This window comes from Lampetra planeri, chromosome 23 (assembly GCF_965212315.1).
Source record: "Lampetra planeri chromosome 23, kcLamPlan1.2.h2, whole genome shotgun sequence".
NCBI classification, from domain to species: domain Eukaryota; kingdom Metazoa; phylum Chordata; class Hyperoartia; order Petromyzontiformes; family Petromyzontidae; genus Lampetra; species Lampetra planeri.
Window position 1 is genome coordinate 7,059,135 of NC_136129.1, and position 23,774 is coordinate 7,082,908.

Genomic DNA, 23,774 nt, shown 5'->3' on the forward strand with positions numbered 1-23,774 from the left:
CGCAGTGCATGAAGCATAGCTGTTGATGATAATGATGATGAATGGAGGTGATCACTGCACAGACGATACAGAACAAACGAGCATCAGGTATTCCTGGCAAAATATAAGCCTCAAAGATTCTCACATGGTTACATAATGGACACCGAATGGAAACACACCCGGACAATCATTAACTCACATATGTGTTCACAAGCCAGTCGATTTAAAGCACGATGCAAAATGTACCCACATGGGCCGCAAACAGTTATACCTTTCCGACCCAAGCGGTTTTAAGTGACACATTGGGTGGGGAAACTTCATCTGCCCACCAGTGGCACCGGCAATTCCTTAGTTGAGTGGCGTTAATAATGGACAAAACATTAATTGATTCTCCAATTGAATCCTGATCCCCCAATGTGGAAGGTGGAGTGGTGAATTGGTACAGAACCAAAGTGATTTTCCGCCTACGTTGAGGAGGTGTTCATCTCCTGTTTACAGCCCTGAGCCAGTGGCGGATATTCGACATTCCTCTGGTGGGGGCAAGTGTATCAATCGGGCAACCACTTGACTTGCTCACAGAGTTATTGGAATTCGTAGCATTGTTCCAGCCCAAGTGCAAAGAACCACAGATAAGCAGGCAGCAGCCACGCGGTGAACCGACACGAACAATTTGTTAAGCTCTGCAGTCCTCTATATATTACCATGGCCATTCTAATAAGTGTTTACATGCGGGAGGAAACCGGACCACCCAGAGAAAACTCACACGTGCGAGGGGGCAATCCTCTATCCCATACAGATAGATTAGATAAAGCCCACGTTTTCTTTTTACCATATTCTCCTGGCAAGCCAGGGTATGGCACCTGAATGCTAACAGGAAGGGAGTTTTACAACATTTGTGTACCTCCACTAACGCTCGCTGCCTCCACAATGCTGGCTCGATCACAGGCCACGTGCATAGCCACCACCGCCCGGCACGCACAGTATTCGCTTGTTAGCCAACTAGACGATGTCTTCATAATCGAGGTTTTTGGGTTAGATCACGTAAATATATGAATGTCGTTAAAACCCGCCACCACCCGACACAGCCAACTAGTAAGGGTTGTCACGTAAACAGAACATGCCAATTCGTCACTAGTACAGCACACCGGTGTGTTGGAGAGCCAAGCCACAACATGTACAAACTGAGTACGTTAGCCAACTAGACGATGCCTGTGTGCGCGCATGCGCGTGCAGGGATGAAGACTTTCCTCATCTCTGGCTACCGGGATGAGGACGCGCGTCCCAGCTGGCGCGAGGGCTCCCAGCCGGTGCTGTCCTCCAGCCAGGGCTGTCTGCTCTACCCGTGGAGCCCACCCTGGGGAGACGAGCCGCTTGCCCTGCATGCACACCAGGTGATGACGGCACGCGCGTGTGTGTCTGTGTGTCAGGGTATGGTGAGTGGTAGTGTAGCGGTTCGCACGCTGCGATTCGAACCTGGCGACCCGAGTTGGATTCCTGCTCACGGCTAACACCAGTAACAAGTATCTGAACCGGTCCTGGGCCTCAAATGAGTACCTGGTGTGGTTTTGTAAACATCACCGCTAGGGAGACAAAGGCGGTCGGGCGTGGTCTTGGCCACTCGCCCCCTCGTGTGCCGTGCCGGCCTTCGGAGGTGCTCGCTAACAGCACCTGCCCAACAGTCTGTTAAGGCTATACGGGGGATCTTTGTCTTTGGTGAGTGGTAGTGTAGCGATTAGCGTGCTGTACTACGAATGCGGCGACCTGGGTTCAATTCCCACTCACGGCCACTACCAGTGACGATTATCTGAACTGATCCTGGGCCTCCCCTAGGTCAACTCCGCCTCAAATGAGTAGCTGGTGCGGTGTGTAGACATTGCCGCTCGGGAGACAAAGACGGCCGGGCGTGGTGCTGGCCACCCACCCCTTCCTGTGACGTTCTGACCTTCAGAGGTGCTTTTCGCTAGCAGCACTTGCTCCAACAGTTTGTTATGGCTACACGGGGATCTTTGTGTTTGCAAGAGTACATTGCGCCCCAGTGGCGAGATGTTATCTGCCTCGCCTGGTATGCAGGAGGTCGTGGGTTCGATCTCGACCCTGACGCCTGAGCTATCATTTGTGGCCAGGTCGCCTCTGAAAAAGAGCTATATAGCTCAGTGGGCCTTAGCTGGTCAAATAAAAATAGTTTAGCTTGAAGTTTACTTCACACTACAAAAACACGGATACCCTCCAGAGATAAAATATCAAAGATCCCCCATAGAGCCTTTCACAAACTGTTGGAGCAAGTGCTGTGAGCGATTATCTATTTATGCCGGTTACTGTAGACGAGAGGCTGGGTGGCCAGCACCATGCCTGGCCGCCTTTGTCTCCTCAGGACTGATGTTTACAGACTGCACCAGATACTTATTTAAGACTGAGTCAAATAATCGCTCCTGGTTTTTGTCACGAGCGGGATTTGAACTTAGGGTCGCTGGGTTCTTAGTGCAAATGCGCAAACCGCTGCATCACTGCTCCTTACAAAAACACGGATACCATAAAGACACACAAACATGCACCACACATCGCAGGTGATGATGACACGATTAGACTTGTACCACACGCTATACATATACACAACAGCCGCAATTTGCCACCGAGTGGCGGTGACATCACCACGGCACCTGTGCCAGGCTAGGTGCACTATACACGGATACCATGCACACATACACACCAAGTAACAACGGCACGCAGGTCGCATTGCGCGCAGCGTACGGCACGCACAAATACACACCGCAATGGCACAACACGCATACCACACGGCACGTTCACACCAAATGCACACCACACTCAAACCACACACATGGACACGGAAACGCAGCACACATAATACCCACACCAGGTCACTCTTGAGTGCGCTCGATCTCGGCAGATTTGGGAAGCTAGGCAGGTTTGAGCCTAGCTTAGGAGGCCACGTGGCAATAGCAGGTGTTGTAGCCTTGGGTTGAAAGGTGGCCGGAGCATCACAGTACAATGGATTATTTCGTCCATCCATATATTCAGAGATGTGGATGTTAACCGCTCGTATGCGTGAGTTTTCTCCAGGTACTCTGGATTCCTCCCATATGAAGCCAAAACACTCTTTAGTGGAATTGACAAAAAATATCCCCATGCAGGGTCCTACTGAAAATGAGTCTTAAGACTTTTGGTGAGCTCTTACTGGATAAATACCATTATTATTAAAAATATTGCAACCAAAAATACAATAACGTTTTGTAGAAACATACCCCAGGTTCCGTGAATGAAGTTGAATGAGAAATAAAGACTTAATAATCACAGGCTTCATGTATTCCATCACAACACTGTAGTGATGCCACTGCAATGACATTATAATGTATTGTAGCCAAAACACGGCGATGTTTAGTTAGTTTATTAGCAAATGCCATCCATGTGACACAAGGTGAACACCCAAAGCAGATAAATATTAAACCAGTGATGTCATGAGAGTCTTGTAATGGCTGACTTGACTGATTATGTACGTGCCAAGGCACGTACATAATTAGAGTTATTACATTTTTGGGTTTCACGTTGAAGAAATCAAACAGCGGCCCTGTTCACAGTACTAAATAATTGGCAAATGGGATAAATACGCGTGTGCATGATTGTGAGATTAAAAGTTACAATCCTGGCCGGATAAACTTAGCCTGTGATCCCTTTGGTAGAATATGAACACTACTTGACGGAGAGCCAATGAAAGACTGGTCACTGTCACAGAGGTCGCAACCGGGTACCCGATACCCGTACCCTACCCGATACCCGGCTACCCGTACCCGGCCGGGTATGGGTACCCGTTTGCGACCGTGGTGCGGCCGGGTACGGGTACGGGTAGGCCGTGAGTCACTGGTGAGTAATCGTTTGTCACTCATTTCCCAACGTCTTGTCTCTTCTCACAATTCAAGTTTCTAGAATCAACTCACCCGCGCCTGCAACATGGCTTCATCCCAGAGGTCGCAATCAGGTACCCGATACCTGTACCCTACCCGTACCCGGCCGGGTACGGATAGGGTACGGGTACGGCCGGGTACGGGTACCCGTTTGCGACCCTGGTGCGGCCGGGTACGGGTAAGGAATCAAAACCCATTTGCGACCTCTGCACTGTCATAAGAATGGAGAGTTTCCACCACCTTTCAATGTTTAACAAGACGCATTTTTTAAGAAGCACGGGTGTCGTCCGTTCTCCCTCTAGGGCGGCTCCCTGCCCTCAAGCCACCTCCTGGAAGACGGCCAGACTCTGGCGGCCGGGGCCCCCGTGGGCCCCACAATACCAGCAGCAGCCGCCGGAGCCGACCAGGACCCCCAGACCGAGGCAGCGCCGGCCACGCGACCCCCCCGGCCGCACTCTGACGGCGCAAACGCACACGGCAGCAAGGCGAGTGCTGACCCCTCCCCCCTTCCCCAGCTGACAGCTGAGTGCACATTGGTAGGTTAACTTAGAGCAATTTAACGCGCAGTAGGCTTTCACGACCAATACTTTCCGAAATGGTGTTTTTTTGGGGGTTAGAGCGCGTAATTATTAATGTGTCGTTAAACCCACCACCACCCGACACAGCCAATTAGTAAGGTTTGTCACGTGAACAGAACGTGGCAATTTGTTACTGGTTGAGCACGCCGGTGTGTTGGAGAGTAAAACCACAACATTTACAATTTGAGTAAGACGATTTGCCAATAATTGCAACGAGCATCATCAGAGCAGAAATGGGGGGGAAACCACGGCTCCTTGGGCTGGACAACGGCCCGCGACTTCATTTCATGCGGCCCATGGCCACAAACGCATTCGGCCACTTTGAAACGGACCGCAAACGTCACCGCAACCTTTGTGGCAGCGCTATTTGACATCACTTATTGCATACTAGAGGGGATATATTTTTGACCTGGAAACGCTGCGTTTCGAATTTTAGTCCACTGAGCTCACTTCAGGTACTGTACTTAAATTTCTCCACACACGCCACACATTGGCCAATCATCCCAGTGGTAAAAAAAAAAGTGGTGTCGAAACTCTTAGGAACGTGGTTTGATCTCTAAATTGCGATAGAGGGATTCCAACTCGTGGCGCAATGCCATGTGCTTCCCAACCAATTTTCTCATTCCCATGTATCTATCAATTAAAGCAGTCTTTTCTCCCCATGCTAGAGGATAGCCTCGGGAAATTGAAGATGACCACTTCTGAGGTCCTTTTAATTGCCTCTTTTCCACACCAGGTGCACGACACTTTTCACAAGTACTCTGCTATAGAAGCATTCACCAGATGGTAATTATAAGTGAAAATGTTGAACTCCTCAGAGCTGGAAATATGCCAAATTAAGCGAAAGCTGCATTTAAGATTACGGGTTTTTGTATGATAACATTGGTGACCGCACTGGGACCTTCACCTTGCAAACCTGAGATCCTTGTTTAATCGCGGGTGGCTTACCGGATCAGCATTTCAGCCGTGCCCGGCTCCGTTCTCTGACCCGGCATTATCCTCTTGAGAGCCACCTGGCTACCTCGGCCACCTCTGATTTGATGCTGTCATGTCGACAGGCGCCGTGTACGCCCAGTGTCTTCTCAAGCAGCAGCGGTGACGGCGGCGGCGGTGGAGGTGGCGGCGGGGGCGGCTGTGGTGGTGCTGCGATCAAGGAGAAAGCGGTGGGGGGGCACAATGGGTGCCAGGACTCCGCGGCCAGCAAGGACCGAGCACTGGGCCCGGAGGTAGCCCCACATCATCTCCTTGTCTCTCTCGTGACAAATGAAGTGCCCGGCACATATGCCTAACGAACGTTTTGGTCTAAATTCCCTCGGTCTTTAATGTGCACATGCACATCCTTTTTGTCCGTGCACTGCTGGAAGAGGGCCTTCCCACGCAATGCGAATCCCGGGGGTTATTTGACCGTACTTCACCACGCTGGGCAGTGCAGGTTGGTGAAAGTGGGGGAAACAGTCGTGGGGAGTATAAAGGTAGATCAAAAATAAATTCTTTAAAACAGTTTTTTGTGTTTAGTTTGTTGTCCTTCCCTCTGACACCTGCGATTACATACGTTAGAGTATCATAATGGACTTTGCTGCACTGCGCTGCACTGCCCGCTAGCTATCCCTGCAAGCTCTCTTCTGACAACTTGTTCGTGCATTGTGGTCACTCGTCCAAACACGATCCCAACTCAATCCCTCAATCTTGCTTGGCTTCCGAGATATGCCGAGAATTTGGGAGCATTCATGGCGTTTTGGTCAGAGGCTGATATTGCATGTCTAATTTTTCAAAGTTAAATAAAGCATTGGCACATCTGAATGTAATTTTAACATTCCAGTCAACAAAGATTTTGATGGGTGATGATTAATTTAATGGATGAAGATTATGGTTGATGAGTGATGGATGGATTGATGATGTCTACACTATCATGTCCATATACTATATACATTGTTATGCACACACATATATACAGTATGTACAAATTTTCCACATACATTGTTGTCATGAGTTTAGAAAAAAAACAAAGGTAATATTCGAGGCAGTCACACTTCAAGCAACCTTATAAGAAGGTCCATTAGCTGAAGCATATTCAAACATTTTAAATGGGCAATGTGCAGCGGACAACATTTCCACCACTTTGTGCTGCATTCACATTCATGCGTTGAGATTATTTAGATTATTTTAGTGCTATAAATGTCCAAATTATGGGCTACTTTGTTGAGCTATCATTTGTGGACCGGTTGCTTCTTAAAAATAAGTTATTTCTTTCTTTGTTTGGGTGATTTGTTTACCTTTCTTGTACTTTGCACTGCTATCGTGTTTTTCTTTTGTTTGTTGTTGTTGTAATGTTCTTACACGGCCCTACTGGACATCTGTGAAAACGAGATTTATAGCTCATCGGATTCCTCCAGTAGAATTAAATATTCTGATTCTGATTTAATTATCAGCATATTCAATAGCATTCAATTTGGTGTCGACTTTCCTGCACTTCCCATTGCTGTCTGTTCGTTCTTACATGTTTGTATGTATTTTTCCCCCCTTTGCTTCTCGTTAAACCGCTGTGCTTGCTGTTTGTGGCTCCGCAACTTTTCGATTTAAAGCTTTCGTGACTGCAGGGATTCATCTTCTTGGTTATTTCGGTAAAGTCACGTAGAAGTGAGGACGGCTGCTTGCGTTGTGGCCGAAACGTCGTGAGAATTAGGTGAGGACGGCTGCTTGCGTTGTGGCCGAAACGTCGTGAGAATTATTTTATTATGTTTTATTTTTATTATTTTATTATTTCCCTTCTACGTGACTTTACCGAAAGAACCAAGAAGATGCTCCGCAACTTCTTCCCCTGCGCACTCTGCTTCGCTCCAATGGTCTTCGTATATTCCTGGGTCATTCCCCTTGGACTTGGCCATCTTACACTGTCCCTCTTGCATTCCATGTCTCCCGGTCTCGCCTCCACTCCCTCACCGGCCTGCGTCTGCCTTATTTGGGCCCCGATTCCTTGTAAGGTCACCGATTATCGTGAAAGCTAATGGGACCATGCGGAGCGCATCGAGCATCAAGAAACACCACTGCACTTGTGGCTCAGAGTGAAGGTGCTGCTGCTGTCACTCTGTACAAATGCAGTATCTCACTGCCCCGTGTTTAAATAAAGAAGCAACCTAAAACAAACAGGTATTACAAACCTGTCAACCCATACGGTTTACCCTTATTTTTGTACAGAGAAATTGAGTTTTCAGGTCCAATACCAGCAAAACAAAAACTGTCTACTTGTTCGTGTTTCTCCCTTGTGATGGGGCTTTGTAGGAGGAACGTTGAGATTTATAAGGGCACGGGGTGATTAATTAGGTCTGAATTGGTCTGTAATAAGGTAGGCACTGATCAGGGGTTGCCAGGTTTAGAATTATCTTGACGTAAAACATGGACTCCCGGGCTCATTGCCTGATGGAGCTCACAGCAAAACGTCATCGAATATTGATGTTAAATTCAGTCAATAAAAATCTGAAGCCACAGGTTAGGTGATTTATTGATCAGAATTTGATCAGTACATTTGGCCTCATATCAATAAAAGTTCTGGAAACGTGAATATCTTTTCAGGTGGTTAGAGAGTTAATGGCAAGAATGTTGGTATAAAACTACCACCACGTGGCCCAACCCAAAAACATATATGGATCAGATCTTATCTTGGAGACATGTATCCAGCAGGGTTGCTGCGATAGCATTTAATTAAATAAGATATTAAATGTCATGATATAACGATCATTGTGATATCTGTTCCCTCGAACTCAAACATTTTATTTCTCAATATCATCGTCTTGTTTTTGTGTCTTGATGTACAATGTTCTGTCTAGTCTCTAACTAAATACATTTATGCAAATGAGAATTTAGTTTGTACAGGACATATGTATTTGTCTGAATATACATGTACAGCCCCCTTTTTGTCACTCCACTGCTAGATCAGGACCTCCCGATGCTGTGCAAGGTCATGGCTGTTATTTGACACTACTTTCACCACGCTTTCCATCGCGGCTTGGTAATTTCGGAGAGCTTTATGTGGGAGCATAGAACTGCAGTACAACAAAGGAATCTGCCCTACACTGACCGTATGTATGTTGAACTTCTTTTGCACCGTACGTAGCCAATCGTGTTACGTAGGCCCACGTAGGCCCGCAGTTCCCCGACTACCTGTGTTGTGCAGGGTGGATGCCTGTTAACGCACTCATCCAGGCTTGACTTTGCATTGCTGTCAAGACATTTGACGACCGGGTGCATTCTGGGTGATTTGGTCATGGATGCCACGGTGGCGAGATGTTATCTCCCTTGGCTCGTACACAGGGGAGGGCCTTGGGTTGGATCCCGACCCTGATGCCTCCATATTTGGAGTTTGTTTGCATGTTTTCCCAGTGGTTGTGTGGATTTTTCTCCGGGTCCTTTGGGTTTTCCCTCCACATTTAGCGTCTGCGTGCATTTAGAGTCTTTGCCTGCCGCTCTCAATGTCTGCTTGACGATCCACTTCGGTGAGCTATCATTTGTGGCCAGGTCTATTCTGAAAATGAGCTTTTGAGCTCAGTGGACCTTACCTGTTAAAATTTAAAATAAAAATTTAACTTTTTTGTTTATATACCTGCCTGCAGACATGCTCAAAATTGTCCTAAGACTGAGGACAGAACATCTGGCTTATATTCTCAGTTCTCATCGCGTAAGAGAACTGCAAACGAATCACCAAATCGCTCGTGTGGGCACCACAACGGACCAAGATTGTGGTGACCATATCGTGACTGGATCACTATTGCACACTGCAACACACACAGTGTTCCAAGCGCGCCATCTACTGGGCAACGAATGTATAGTTGTACAAATGCTGTGGCATCTTCACAGGTAACTGCTGAGGGTACTTGTCCTGTACAAGAAACAGGCCCCTTTATCAATTCACGAGTGGATCAGGGCCTCCCCGCGTTGTGTGGATCGTGGCAGTTACTTAACCATACTTTACCACGCTGGTCAGTGCAGATTGGTGAAGGCAGGGAACGTGGATGTGGATGCATAGAATTATGGTAGAGCATTAAAATCTGCTGAACTGCCCACCACGTAGCCCACAACCCCATTACAACCTGTTTGTGCATGGTGGCGACCCTTCAAAGCACTCACCAGGTTCACCACCTGTTTAGCTTCAGAATTCTGCGTGAATTTGGTCATAGGCGGTTTGGGAACATGAGGAAGCTGATCTTTTGTCAGTGCCATCAGGACATCGAGCCAGAACTGCTGTGGTCTCTGGGTTGAAACACCGGCTCTGGCACAAAATTAAGTGTGGCTGTGACGAAAATCACGCATTTTTTAAAATCCTTTATATTAAGTTCGCTTGCTTGCTTAGGACCGTGCAAATCTTTCGGTCGTTTTTTAACCCACTTCCCGTGATCCAATCGAGCTGACATTTTGCACACAGACTCGTTGTGCGTGACAATGAATTTTCGTGAAAATTTTTTTCCAAAATTTTACACTGTTTAGGGATTTTTTTCAAAATATTTATTTACCAATTGGTTAATGCTGGCACACAATCATCTGACCCATAGGTGGCAGCCATCTCAAGCCAGAGGACGAGAGGACTCTAGCCGCCCCGATGCCACGCATATAAAGGATTTATAGTGAAAAACTTTGTTTTTACGGGTTATACTTGTTTTACTTGTCATAAACCCAATGCTGGGTGAAAGAAGGCCTCCCTACGCTCATACCACCTCCCACCATTGCGTGATGCCACAATATATATCATTGATACACACAACCTGATATTATTGCTCCACTATTCGCTCTCTTGACTGCCGTTCCATCGTTTGTCTCGCTCGTCAGCCATCCTCTCTTCCTGTGATGCGTCACCCGAACTCCAGTCATCCTCGCAGCGGCTTTTGGCTGGCCAGTGAACAAAGACGGTCACTTGCATCGCGCACTTTCGGATGCGCTTCTGCTGCCGTCTGGAACGCTTTTCCTTCTGATATTAGGACGCCACTGGAACTGCGCTTTTTTAAATATAGATTAAAAACTAATGTCTTTAAAACTGATTCTTGTGTTTAGTTTTTTTGTCTTTCCCACGCACCACCGATTAGCATGGTTGGCTACGTATGGTGCGAAAGAAGTTCAAAATACGTACATTCAGACATACAAGTCCACTTCCTCTTGTTTTCACAAATGCGATGCCCCTGATTTTTTTTTCCTATTTGATCTATGTTCAAATTTCCAGGTTTGTTTTGTTTAGCCAGGGAAGAACTGAAGGGACTAGGAGAGTATCATTTGCAAGATTGACCTGAGTCCTCCAAAATGATAAAAGCAAAACAAACGAAATAAAGTACATTTCCGACTCAAATATAAATCAGAGGAGGGAAAAAAACCTATCAAATATGACTTAGAGCAAAAACAACCATAATTAAACCAGCACTCAAACATTAATTAATATTAACATCAATTTACTTTTGCAAATGTTGGCATGGACAAGTGGCTTTTGAAAACCATGAATAATTCAAGTGTGTTTTCTTTTAAGCCTGTGTAATTTATTGATTTTAAACTAAAATACACAAATATTATATTTAATTGGATAACTAAAAAGTACACTATTTACACGTCGCATCACACACAGCATTTCATAACATACGTGACGAGCATTTATGGCATTGCGAACCTGTGCTGCGCTCTGGACCACACTGTTAAATTTCTATCGGTTGTGTTCTTTCCTGAGGCTGCCATTCCATCACTTGTTTTGTCAACAGTCGTCACCCATCCAACAGTGCATCCTACACAAGCCCAAAGTGTGTCAGTCCACACACTGTTGACAAGTGGCCCTTGAAAACATCGGTCCACAAGGCCCATAGATTGGTTGTCTTGTGGCATATTCCTCTTCGTTGCGACCTCGGTAGATCCATCGCACGCCGTGCCTTACCGCGCTGCACTGTGTGCCACACAGCCGCCCTGCAAGGGTCCGCCCAAGGTTCACAACGGGCTGCTGGCCGTCAAGGAAGAGGGAAAACTGGCAAACAGCCGCACGTCGCTCGTCGAAACACTGCAGGAGCGCATGTGCAAGGAGCGCGCGCCCCTGCTGCCCATCAACATGCGCTACAAGCACCTGCTGAGGCAGAGCGACATTCACTTCGTGGAGGTCATCAAGAGCGATCGGTATGACACGCACAACCACTGCCAACAACAGTGGCTTCCACCACCACGGCTCGATCACCCGCCATGGCTGTCTCGATCACTGCCACCATCACCACCGCCAATACCACTATCACTACCACTATCTCTATCACCGCCACTATCAACTGTCACCGCCATCTATACCACCACTGTTGTTATCGCCACCTCAACCATTATCTTCACCATCACCACTATTTTCCACATGAGATTAGTCTCTTGCCTGCCTGGCTAGGCTTATGGCTATTTCTTGCAATAGTTATTGACTTTAGCCACTGCAGTCTCCTGGCGACATTGCTAACAATCCATAAATGTTTATATTACAATGGCCGAAGAATTTGGTCCCATGAGTATTCACGTCACCGGTCCTGATGGAGTGAGCACACCTTGCTAATCACTGGGAATGATACATTCACGTGTTGATCACACTCGATAGACCAGCCCAGGCTCTCACCCCCAACTAATCAATCAATAGCTTACTTCAGCAGCACTTTTATGCCGATGGCACACTTGGAATAAAACTGGTGAGAAAATCGATGAGAGTATAAAAAAGTCATCCAGCAAAATAGTAAGCCACAGATTCTGCCGATAAATGGAGCCTCTGTAACAATCATAACCTCAACTTAAAACACGCGTGAGCAGTCACTTCCCGTCGTCTATATATTAAGGTGTTATCGGCCAATCAATTAGTGTTCACGCATGGGAGGAAACCGGAGCACCCGGAGAAAAACTATCCGTGCGAGGGAGAACCACTGTTCCACACAGAGCCAGCGTATGGCACTTCCTCAACGCCCATGGGAAAGGAGTTTGGCAACGTCGTTTGTGCGATCCGCCAATCTTTGCCTCCGCAGCGCTCGATTACAGAGCGTGCGCCACCAAAGTTCAAAGTTCATTTATTAGGTAGAGCCCTGTGAGCCATTCGGCTCTTGAATCGGGTGCAACCGCAACAAACAAAAACATGAACAAGAAAACATCTTAAAGTGTGCAAACAGAAAATCCAAGAAAAGACAGCAAAATATTGCAGAAAAAATCACCGTACACCAACCCTGTGCAAATATCCCAGTGGGATGCAAGTCAAACAACAATAACCACAAGACAACTTAGATTAAGGTAGGGTAGGGTGGATTAAGGGCAGTGTGTGCTCGACACAGAACCCATTTACAGGTACACCTCAACCGTTGCTAAACAAAAACAAAAACTCCACACTGAAATTCGGAGAGCTTGTATCTGGGAGCATAGAACTACAGTAAATCGTCGATGTTCTCTGACCATTTCACGCAGATTTCGGAAGCCGAGCAAGGTGTGAACCTGGTTAGTGCTTGGAAGAGTGGCCAGCCACCACGCACAAACAAGTTGTCATTGGGCTGGGGGGCTCTGTGGTGGGCAGTTCAGCAAAATTCACTGCCCTACATCCCAAATGCTGGAAAAATTACCTGAAAATTACATAATTGGCATGAGACATAGCAACGGTAACCGCTTACGCGAAAAACATTACAGGAGTGTACCTGAAAAAGAGTGAGACTCGGTGAGACTTTCCTGAGTAAACGGAGATATAGGAAAAAATTGTCCCGAATGTTGAAGAGCTCCTTCGTGAATATGGTAAACTTCTTGAAGCGAAATAGTTTGGGCAGAGTCGAGATGAGAATGTTCACTTGAACATTAATCAGATTTTTCCATTCCAGTTGCCACCGTAAAAAATATATGCCGTTAATGACCCTGTGAAAGAATTCACAAAGTAGACAAATGTGTACCGATATCACCGCTTAAATCCAAAAGTTGAACAATCGGCCATCGATAAGCAAATTTTTTTTTTTAATCACTCCTTGCTTGAACAACAGTAATAATAATACTCACATCTGCACGACACAATAAGATCATGATTATGAAAGGCCAGTCCTGGTTACATAAAGAACGTCGATTGACTGATTGGACAAGCCTGATCTTGACACAGCCACCGAAAGACACCCGTGTGTGTGTGCGTGCGCGCGCGTTTGTCTGTATCCACCCGCTATGCAGACTTATGGAGGACTACTTCTTCAAGCCACCCATCAACAAGCTGAGCTTGCAGTTCCTGGACAAGAACCTGGAGAAGGCGTACCGGGCCAGCTACCAGGAGGAGGTGAGAACAACGGGCATATTCGCCTCTGTAGCGAGGTGTTTACTCCCTCGCCCGGTAGGTGGGAGGGCATGGGTTCGATCCCGACCCTGACACCTGTATATTTGGAGTTTGCATGTTCTCCCCCGTGGATTTTTCTCCCTGTCCTCCAGTTTTTCCCTCCACATTTAGAATCGACGTGCGTTTAGAGTGTTTTGCCGCTATGAATGCCCACATGATGAGCTACTTCGTCGAGCTATCATTTGTGGCCAAGTCGCTTCTCAAAAAGAGCTGTGTAACTCGGTGGACCTTACTTGGTAAAATAAAACAAATTGTTTTCGTTAGTATTCAGATCCAGGATCATGTTTGAAGGAGGGAAAATGCACCTGCGAACCAGCTGTGGAGTGTCGGAGAGCTTTCACTTCACAGCGGGAGTGAAGCGAGGTTCTGCCCTGAGCCCCCATCCTTTTCATCCTGGTGCTGGACGCACCTACGAGAGATAGCACAATGCAGACGACATTGTGCTATGCGGTGAAAGCAGAGGGGTAGTGGAGGATGATTTGAAGATCTGGGTGCAAAAGATTGAAGGGAATTGGTAAGAGGATCATTCGGACAAAAACTCGGTGTATGGTGGCAAATTTCAGTGGAAATAATTCAGAAGGAAGACTGCAAATTGGAAGTGACCAGTTAATGAAGACGAACACGTTTTAGCACCTGGATGCAACGATGTGTGCTGATGGATGAGAACAAGAACAAGGGATGGATGGCTGAAATGGCGACAGATGACTGGTGTAGTATGCGATAAGAGGGGGTCCCAGTTTGGTTGAAGGGAAGAGTGTGGAGTGTATAGTAGTGTATAGTGTAGTGTATAGTACAAGACGGTGTGAGGCCGGTGCTGTTGTATGGGGTCGAGTGCCGGGGCACAAGAAAGAGGGAGGACCAAGCTGTTGCAGTCACAGAGATGAGGATGTTGCGGTGGATGTTGGGTTTAACAAGGAAGGGCAGGGTGAGAAATGAAGAAGTGAGAGGAAGACTCAATGTGTGGTAGACATCACAGAGAAGATGAGAGAGAAAAGGCACATGTGGTTCGGTCATGTGGAGAGACAACAGGAAAATTATGTTGTTCAGAAGGTGCAAGTGATGCAAGTGGAAGGAAAGAGATGAAGAGGAAGGCAGAAGAAGAGGTGGGGCGATGTGGTGCGGACATGGTGACCTGAGGAGCGGAAAGAGAGCTGACGCAGGACAGGGCAGTGTGGAGAAGGTTGGCAAGGACAGGGGACCCCACATGAGTGGGACAAACGGGTGGAAGAAGAAGAGTATTCAGACAGCGAGCACCTGCAGTTTCTTGCTCGCGTCCCTGCTGCCAGAAGGGCCTCCCGCTTCGAGAAATCTCGAAAAGAGCCCCCTCTCTAGTGGGTGTTTTGGCCTACTTTTCCACACTGGCCACACATCTTGGAAGAGGTGCACATACCCACACTTTAGGTCACCCGCACGTGACCTGCCGATGGACTTATCTATGGTGAACCCAATTTTACTCGTGGCTGGACAGAGGTGGGAGAGATCAAAAAAACTTGCCCATTGTTTCAACTGCAGCGCCGGGAGATTGAACTGACGACCTCTGGATTGCGAGTCCAGTACGCTGACCGTTACACCGTGGCGGCATCCCAAGTCTATAATAAAACAAATTTCAGCCCTTTGTCAATCCACGACTGGATGAGGGGCTCACCATGTCTATCGTGGGGGTTGTACGACCACACTTGATCACACTGGTCAGTGTCATTGGTCACAGCTCAGTGTGGGTTGGTGCAGAGGAGTGCAGAACCAGCCGAGACGCAACTCGCCACTGATGTTAGCCGCGGCTGGGATCATAGCGCATTGCTAACCACCACCGCCACTGTTCCATCCCATCTGAGGTCTACGCGGCCTTGAATTATTATCTGGTGCGGCGTATAAATATCTGCACCAAATAGGTTCTCGTTAACGGCACTTTCCTCAGCAATCCCTGCAAAGGGGAGCTTTGTGCTGTCCACACCACCTACTCATTCACCGCGCCAGCCATTAGTACGCGCTCATTCACGGCGCTTGTGGCCAAGAGTCCGTAACCGTCTTGTGCGGCTATAACGGGAGGTCATTGTCCGCTTGTGCCCGCCTGCAGGTGGCTAACGGGCGGCACGTGGATACCTTCGCCAACCCCACGTTCAGCTCGCTGCTGGACGTGCTGCTGTCGTCGCTGGTGTTCGTGCTGGCCTCCCTCGCCTGCCTCCTCGTGCTGCCCCCGTGGCCCGAGGTGCCCCTGCTGCCCATGGTCACCTTCGCCGTTGCCTTCACCCTGCAACTGTTCTGCCTGCTCGTCTCCATACGGTCAGCGTCGCCATGCTGGTCGCATAGCGCTATGAAACTACTCGACTGTAAACTGTTTTAACGCGTAGGCTTTCGATTTAAAGCTTTCGTGACTGCAGGGATTCATCTGCTTGGTTCTTTCGGTAAAGTCACGTGGAAGGGAAATAATAAAATAATAAAAATAACACATAATAATATTGACATAATAAAATACGACATAATAAAATACGATAGTATAATAAAATACGATAGTATTTTATTATGTTTAATATTTATTATTTTATTATTTCCCTTCTACGTGACTTTACCGAAAGAACCAAGAAGATGTAGGCTTTCGTGACCAATATCCATAATACAGGTTTTTTTTTCTGAGATCTAACCCAAGAAACCAGTATTATAAACTGGACTATTTTTTATTTGACCAGGTAAGGCCCACTGAGCTGTACTTGTACACGGCTCTTTTTCACAAGGTGACTTGGCCACAAATGATAGCTCAACGAAGTGGCTTTTTCGCGTGGAAATTTACAGCGGTCAAATACTTTAAACGCACGTTGATTCTAAAGGTGGAGGGAAAAACCAGAGGACTTTGAGAAAAATCCACTCGACCATGGGGCGAAAATGCAAACTCAAAATATACACAGGCATCAAGGTCGAACCCACAACCTCCTGTATACCGAGTGAGATAGTTAACATCTCGCCACCACAGCTTCCTCGTGCGCGCTGCGTGCCGTCGGCTGCTCTAGGACACACAAACGTTGAGGATCTTCAATTCCTGCGTCAATTCATCTTCTAAGGCTCCGTGTTGTTGTTATTCACTTTGTTACCAATTTTCTTTTGGCTTGATTTAGCATTGTTTATTTGAGAACAAAAAATTGCGCGGAAAATTAGTAAGACGGGAAATAAAAACCATACCTCTATTAAAACATGCCACTTACAATCAGGACAAGCCCGTTTGTCAATCCACTGCTGGATTAAGGCCTCCCATGACCATGCGGGTCTTGGGGGTTACTTGACCGTGCATTACCACACTGGTCAATGCGGGCCAGTGAAGGCGGGGAAACATCTAAGCACAGTACAACACTGGATTTTTCTGCCCACAATATAGCCTCGCAGGCTCCTGCCCACAATATAGCCTCGCAGCCGCCTATGACGTTGGTGTGTATGTATGTTGAACACCTTTCGCACCGTACGTAGCTAACCGTGCTATTTGGAGGTGCGGACGAAGGACAAGAAAATAAACACTTCCTGCCCTGCATGGTGGACACCCATATAAGCACTAACAAGGCTCAACTCCTGCTTAGCTTTTGAGATCAGATGGTATCAGGTGCATTTCATGCGATTTCATCGTAGGCTTATCCATTTATGGTGTGGTAAAAAATGAAGGGCACCATGGTGCGAGATGTTAACTACCTCGCCTGGTATGAAGGAGGTTGTCGGTTTGATCCCAACCCTGATGCTGTATATTTGCAGTCTGCATGTTTTCCCCATGGTCGTGTAGATTTTCTCTGGGTCGTCCGGGTTTTCCCTCCACATTTATAAACATGTGTTTAGAGTATTTGGCTGCAATACATTTCCACGTGATCAACAACTTGTGGTTAGGTTATGGCTCAGTGGGCCTTATCTGATAAAATAAAAATAGTTCAGTTTAGGATTGTAGTGGCATGGAATCAAACTGATGTTTGGAGATTGGCGGCAGAGGAGACGAGAGTACTCGTGTTTTTTCTCGAATAAAAGAAAAATATTTTACATCAAATTTGATGTTGAGAAAAAAGCAGGATGGGTAAGTCGGGATTAGGAACTGGTTAAAGACTAGAAGACAGGTTGTTGGGCCCATTATTTGAGAACAGCAGATGAAAAGGCTGCCAAAAAGAGTACAAAGCAAGCGGAACAAGACCAAGAGAAAGACTGCAAATAAGATGGAAGGGGGGTCAGGCTCATTAAGACTTGTAGAGAAGAGGAATCACTCCGGCAATAGTGCAGAGTTTGACGCTTCACCATAAAAGAGAGAGAAATGAGAAGTTAAATATATTTTCATTGGTACAAGTCGATTAATTTCTCCTGCTTCTGTTCAAAAAACAAATGTTACCATTGTTGACTGTCGTCAAGAGCCTTTGTAAAGTTACAGAAGCACAGATCCGCGTCGTTTCTTACACCTCGGCTCTGAGAGTCCTAATTTTAGGCCGCAGGGTGGGAGTGTGATGATGACGCACTATGGGAGGTGGTTGGCCCTACCCGAAGCCAGAGGTCGCAACCGGGTACCTGATACCCATACCCTACCCGATACCTGGCTACCCGTACCCGGCCGGGTACGGGTACGGGTATGGGTAGCCGTTTGCGACCCTGGTGCGGCCGGGTACGGGTACGGGTAGACCTTGAGTCACTGGTGAGTAACTGTTTGTCACTCATTTCGGGTAGGGTATGGGAACGGGTACCCGTACCTGGCCGGGTACGGGTACCCATTTGCGACCCTGGTGCGGCCGGGTACGGGTACGGGTAAGGAATCAAAACCCGTTTGCGACCTCTGCCCGAAGCCCGTGTCGCTGATCCATTGCCGCTGCTCCCTGCTGCCGCCGCTGCTACAGGATGGTGTTCTTCCTGGAACACGTCCTCACGTGCACGCGGCTCGTCATGGAGTTTGTGTCTGGCTGGATCCCGCGCCACCTAATCGGGGCGCTGTACGTGTCTCTGCCGGCCGTCATGGTGCTCACGCACTTCACCTGCCACCTGGACTCACGGCACACGGTGCGTATTGCGTTGGGCACGCGCTGGGCACACACCGGGCATGATTTGAACTTGCAACCTTCCAATTGCGAGCCGCTCGCTCTACCTCTGAGCGACCAGGCCGGTCCAACCCACGGCACACGGTGTGTATTGCGCTGGGCACGCGCTGGGCACGCGCTGGGCACACACCGGGCATGATTTGAACTTGCAACCTTCCAATTGCGAACCGCTCGCTCTACCTCTGAGCAACCAGGCCGGTCCAACTCACAACACACGGTGCGTATTGCGCTGGGCACACACCGGGCATGATTTGAACTTGCAACCTTCCAATTGCGAGCCGCTCGCTCCACCTCTGAGCGACCAGGCCGGTCCAACTCACAACACACGGTGCGTATTGCGCTGGGCACACACCGGGCATGATTTGAACTTGCAACCTTCCAATTGCGAGCCGCTCGCTCCACCTCTGAGCGACCAGGCCGGTCCAACTAAAATAATGTGGTGAAATTACATGTACAGATAACAACGTCTAAATTCAGAGCCTCTACCGTCGCTTTCACAAGATTCACTCTCCTGTTGAGAAGAAAGCAAGTGGATCTTTAAAAGTCAGTCACATGTCTATAAATGGATCACTGTTTTAATGAAACAAATAAGCAGACATTATGCCTCCTTTCCAAATCTGTATCCACATAATACATTTTTTAAGTATGTTTTTCACATCACAATGTCCACATGGGAGTGTTTTGTCAGCATAATGATATGCATGTTGAACTTATTTCACGCAGAACATAGCCAACTGTAATTGGTTGCATACAAGCAAACTCTGGAGCGATTTGAACCTTCAGTAGTTTCTCATTAGCAGTCAGCCTTGCTTGAGCCAATGCTGGTGAGCGAAGTGCCAGATGTTCGTCGGCAAGGGGGTCCCTTCCTCTGAGAATCCACGTATTCATTTTGCTCTGCAGCCTTGTTAATTCGCGCTGCAGTAGCGGGAGTCGGCCACCAGGGGTAGCTCGGTGGGCTTCCGCATCTCTCTTGAGAATGGGAAATCCAAAACTCGGCCCACAGGCCCCAAGCACCACATCCGGGTTTCGTGTTTACAAATTTTTTTTAACTTCTAAACTATCGTTATTTTTCGATTTAAAGCTTTCGTGACTGCAGGGATTCATCTTCTTGGTTCTTTCGGTAAAGTCACGTAGAAGGGAAATAATAAAATAATAAAAATAAAACATAATCAAATAATTCTCACGACGTTTCGGCCACAACGCAAGCAGCCGTCCTCAGGTGAAGAACAGGTCTGTCGGAAAGACAGCGTCTGAATGAATATCGTTATTTTACCAGGTAAGGCCAGCTGAGTTATATAGAACATTTTCAGAAGCGACCTGGCCATAAATGATAGCCCAATGAAGTGGCTTGTCATGTGGAAATGTTATTGCAGACAAATACTCTAAACGCATGATTCTAAATGTGGAAGGAAAAACGGGAGGACCCGAATAAAAATCCACGCGACCACGCGGAGAGAGACATGCAAACTCCAAATTTACAGAGGTCAGGGTTGGGATCGAACCCACAACCTTCTCCATACCAGGCGAGGTAGTTAACATCTCACCACAGCTGCAAGATGTGTTCTAATTATCAGCTGCATGTGCCCTGCCATCATATGCAATTGATGGAGAATATTGGCAGATTGATGAGAATCAGACTGTGGTACAACCCTATAGTGAAAAGTAGGTGGGGGGGGGGAGTAAATGGTAAACTTGAAAACACGGGCACAGTATATACTGGTAGGAACCTCCTGGTTAAACCAGCCCACAGGGGATTATTGTGTCCGTCCGTCCATCGTGCAGGGAGGGGCTAGGTGGGGAGGAAGGGGCTGGGTGTGGAGGGTGGGGCTGGGTGGGGAGGGGCTGGGTGGGGAGGGTGGGGAGGGTGGGGGGTGGTAGGGGTGGGGCTGGGTGGGGAGGGGCTGGTCACCCCGTGGTGCCCTTATAAAACTCAACGTTTAACCTACTCACGCTGGCTAGTGCCCGCCCTCACAGTCAGGCATATTTGCGGAATACACCACGCCGCCGTTGACCCTGGCCATTGACCGAGCAACCCAACGTTCCTACCAGCTCCCTCCGCAGGAATGTGTTATGGTTATGGGTGTTTGCCGAACTGCCGAACTTGTAAATAAAATCCACGCTGCTGTGATATATTGCAGTCACATTAATTGGCAAATGGCTCAGCGGTAGAGTGAGCGGCTCGCAGTTTGAAGGTTGCGAGTACGAATCCTGATTGGACGGTTGAATCAGGCCACCGTCCCTCCAGGGTAAATAAACTAAGTGCGACTTTGTGGGAAAGCCATTACACGGGCCCATTGCCGTACGTATAGACTCACCCCTGTCACAGCAGCGTGGAATTTCTACCTCCGGCTCAGGGATGTTAGTAGGACATGAGCACAGCTCTAAATGCTGATTTTGAGAAAAAAAAATTATTTTGACTTGATAAAAAACGTAGAAGGGGTTGCTGAGAGTACTCAGCGCATGCTTGGAGCGCTTCCCCCACTCGCTCAGAGCACGGCTTCATCTGGGTCTGAGCGCCCGAAAGTGGGGAGGTATTGCCGCTGCACCGCAATCATGCCCGGCCACTGCAGGACCTGCTCTGGTTGCTAGGGCTCCAGGTTGACAGTTTTTTTTTCTTTCTGATAGGTGTAGTGTGCGGGGTTCGGGGCGGGTCACAACTCACTTTTATGATTTCATTACATGGGGCCATTGATTTTGAAGTGAAGTTTTATTCTACATTACCAGTGTATTGGCTTTTACCATTAATTGATATTTACTGTCTTGATTTTGTTCCTTGGGCATTGCTGTTTTTTTTTTAAAGAGCTCGTTTTTTTTATTCCGTAATAACCGTCGAATATTGCGTGTGCGCGTTTAAGATTCCGTGGCAATGTTCGCTGCCACAGACCATTGTGTATCGCAGCTATCCATGGTCGGATCCGTCAAGTTCACAACATTTATAAATTTCCATTTAAAGCTTTCGTGACTGCAGGGATTCATCTTCTTGGTTCTTTCGGTAAAGTCACGTAGAAGGGAAATGATAAAATAATAAAAATGAAAGATAATAAAATAATTCTCACGACGTTTCGGCCACAATGCAAGCAGCCGTCATCAGGTGAAGAACAGGTCTGTCGGAAAGACAGCGTCTGAATGAGACGCTGTCTTTCTGAATGAGACGTTGTCTTTCCGACAGACCTGTTCTTCACCTGAGGACGGCTGCTTACGTTGTGGCCGAAACGTCGTGAGAATTATTTTATGATGTTTTAATTTTATTATTTTATTATTTACCTTCTACGTGACTTTACCGAAAGAACCAAGAAGATGAACATTTCATAAATTAGCAGATTGCGCCCGTGTTCCTTGCCCCCATGCCAAACCTGTGGTGGAACCCTTCGACCCTCATGGCCATGAGACAAAGATGCACCACATTAAAGCTGGCAATAATGGTTTCCATCTCGGCATACACAAAGCCATGGTGCGTCCAACATGGATATGTATCTTTCAACTTCTGCCCTACTGTAACGAGACGAGCCTTGAGTAAATTAGCAGAATAAGTCCATGGTAAGGTACCTGCCCGAGGAAGACCAAGCCTAGAATAAGCCCTGCAAGTGGCCCGTTCTCAGGTAGTCCGAGCTGGGGGTGTGCACGGCGTTTAAGAAGAGACGGGCGATCTGGGTGAATGAGCAGCTGCTGATGAGCGTTTCGGGGGGTTGTGAGGGAACTGACTTGTCCCCCCCCCCCTCCGTCCCTCCCCCTCGGCAGGCTCGCCTGTTCTTCTGCTGCGTCATGATCGTGGGTGTCACTCACTACCTCAATTTCTGCCAGCTGAGCTCGTGGCTGCGCTCCAGCCTGGCGACGGTGGTGGCCGCGCTGCTGCTGCTGCTCATCTACGTGCCCGTGTGCGGGGACAGGCCCTGGGGCGCCGGGTGAGCACGACGTGTGGGCAGCAGAGGTCGCAGACGGGTTTTGATTCCGATTTAAAGCTTTCGTGACTCCAGGGATTCACCTTCTTGGTTCTTTCGGTAAAGTCACGTAGAAGGGAAGTAATAAAATAATAAAAATAAAACATAATAAAATAATTCTCACGACGTTTCGGCCACAACGCAAGCAGCCGTCCTCAGGTGAAGACCAGGTTTGTCGGGGAGACAGCGTCTGAATGAGCAAGCAGCCGTCCTCAGGTCTTCACCTGAGGACGGCTGCTTGCGTTGTGGCCGAAACGTCGTGAGAATTATTTTATTATGTTTTATTTTTATTATTTTATTACTTCCCTTCTACATGACTTTACCGAAAGAACCAAGAAGAGGGTTTTGATTCCTTACCCGTACCCGGCCACACCAGGGTCGCAAACGGGTACCCGTACCTACCCGATACCCGGCTACCCGTACCCGGCCGGGTATCGGGTAGGGTACCCGATTGCGACCTCTGGGATGAAGCTATGTTGCAGGCGCGGGTGGGCTGATTCTAGGAACTTGAATTGTGAGAAGAGACAAGACGTTGGGAAATGAGTGACAAACGGTTACTCACCAGTGACTCACGGCCTACCCGTACCCGTACCCGGCCGCACCAGGGTCGCAAACGGGTACCCGTACCTGGCCGGGTACGGGTAACCAGGTTTCGGGTAGGGTAAGGGTATCGGGTACCCGATTGCGACCTCTGGGATGAAGCCATGTTGCAGGCGCGGGTGGGTTGATTCTAGGAACTTGAATTGTGAGAAGAGACAAGATGTTGGGAAATGAGTGACAAACGGTTACTCACCGGTGACTCACGGCCTACCCGTACCCGTACCCGGCCGCACCATGGTCGCAAACGGGTACGGTTAGCCGGGTATCGGGTAGGGTACGGGTATCGGGTACCCGGTTGTGACCTCTGGCGGGCAGGCCGGTTCGGCCAACACGGACCGTGGCGCGCGCGCAGTTGGCTGTCTTGTCACGTGGGATTTCATTTCGGAAGATAGGACAACGTG

The 23,774-nt window shown here is 48.0% G+C and overlaps 1 protein-coding gene across 1 annotated transcript in view; it reads left to right on the plus strand.

The window, feature by feature from the left end:
* ADCY9 (adenylate cyclase 9) overlaps positions 1-23,774 on the plus strand; it is a 76,677-nt gene that overhangs the window by 40,193 nt on the left and 12,710 nt on the right. Inside the window, exons 3-10 of the mRNA XM_078605015.1 lie at positions 1,213-1,370; positions 4,199-4,381; positions 5,533-5,700; positions 11,397-11,605; positions 13,637-13,739; positions 15,871-16,076; positions 18,638-18,797; positions 22,574-22,737. Coding sequence (XP_078461141.1) covers positions 1,213-1,370; positions 4,199-4,381; positions 5,533-5,700; positions 11,397-11,605; positions 13,637-13,739; positions 15,871-16,076; positions 18,638-18,797; positions 22,574-22,737 — 1,351 coding nt within the window. The remainder of the gene's footprint in view (positions 1-1,212; positions 1,371-4,198; positions 4,382-5,532; positions 5,701-11,396; positions 11,606-13,636; positions 13,740-15,870; positions 16,077-18,637; positions 18,798-22,573; positions 22,738-23,774) is intronic.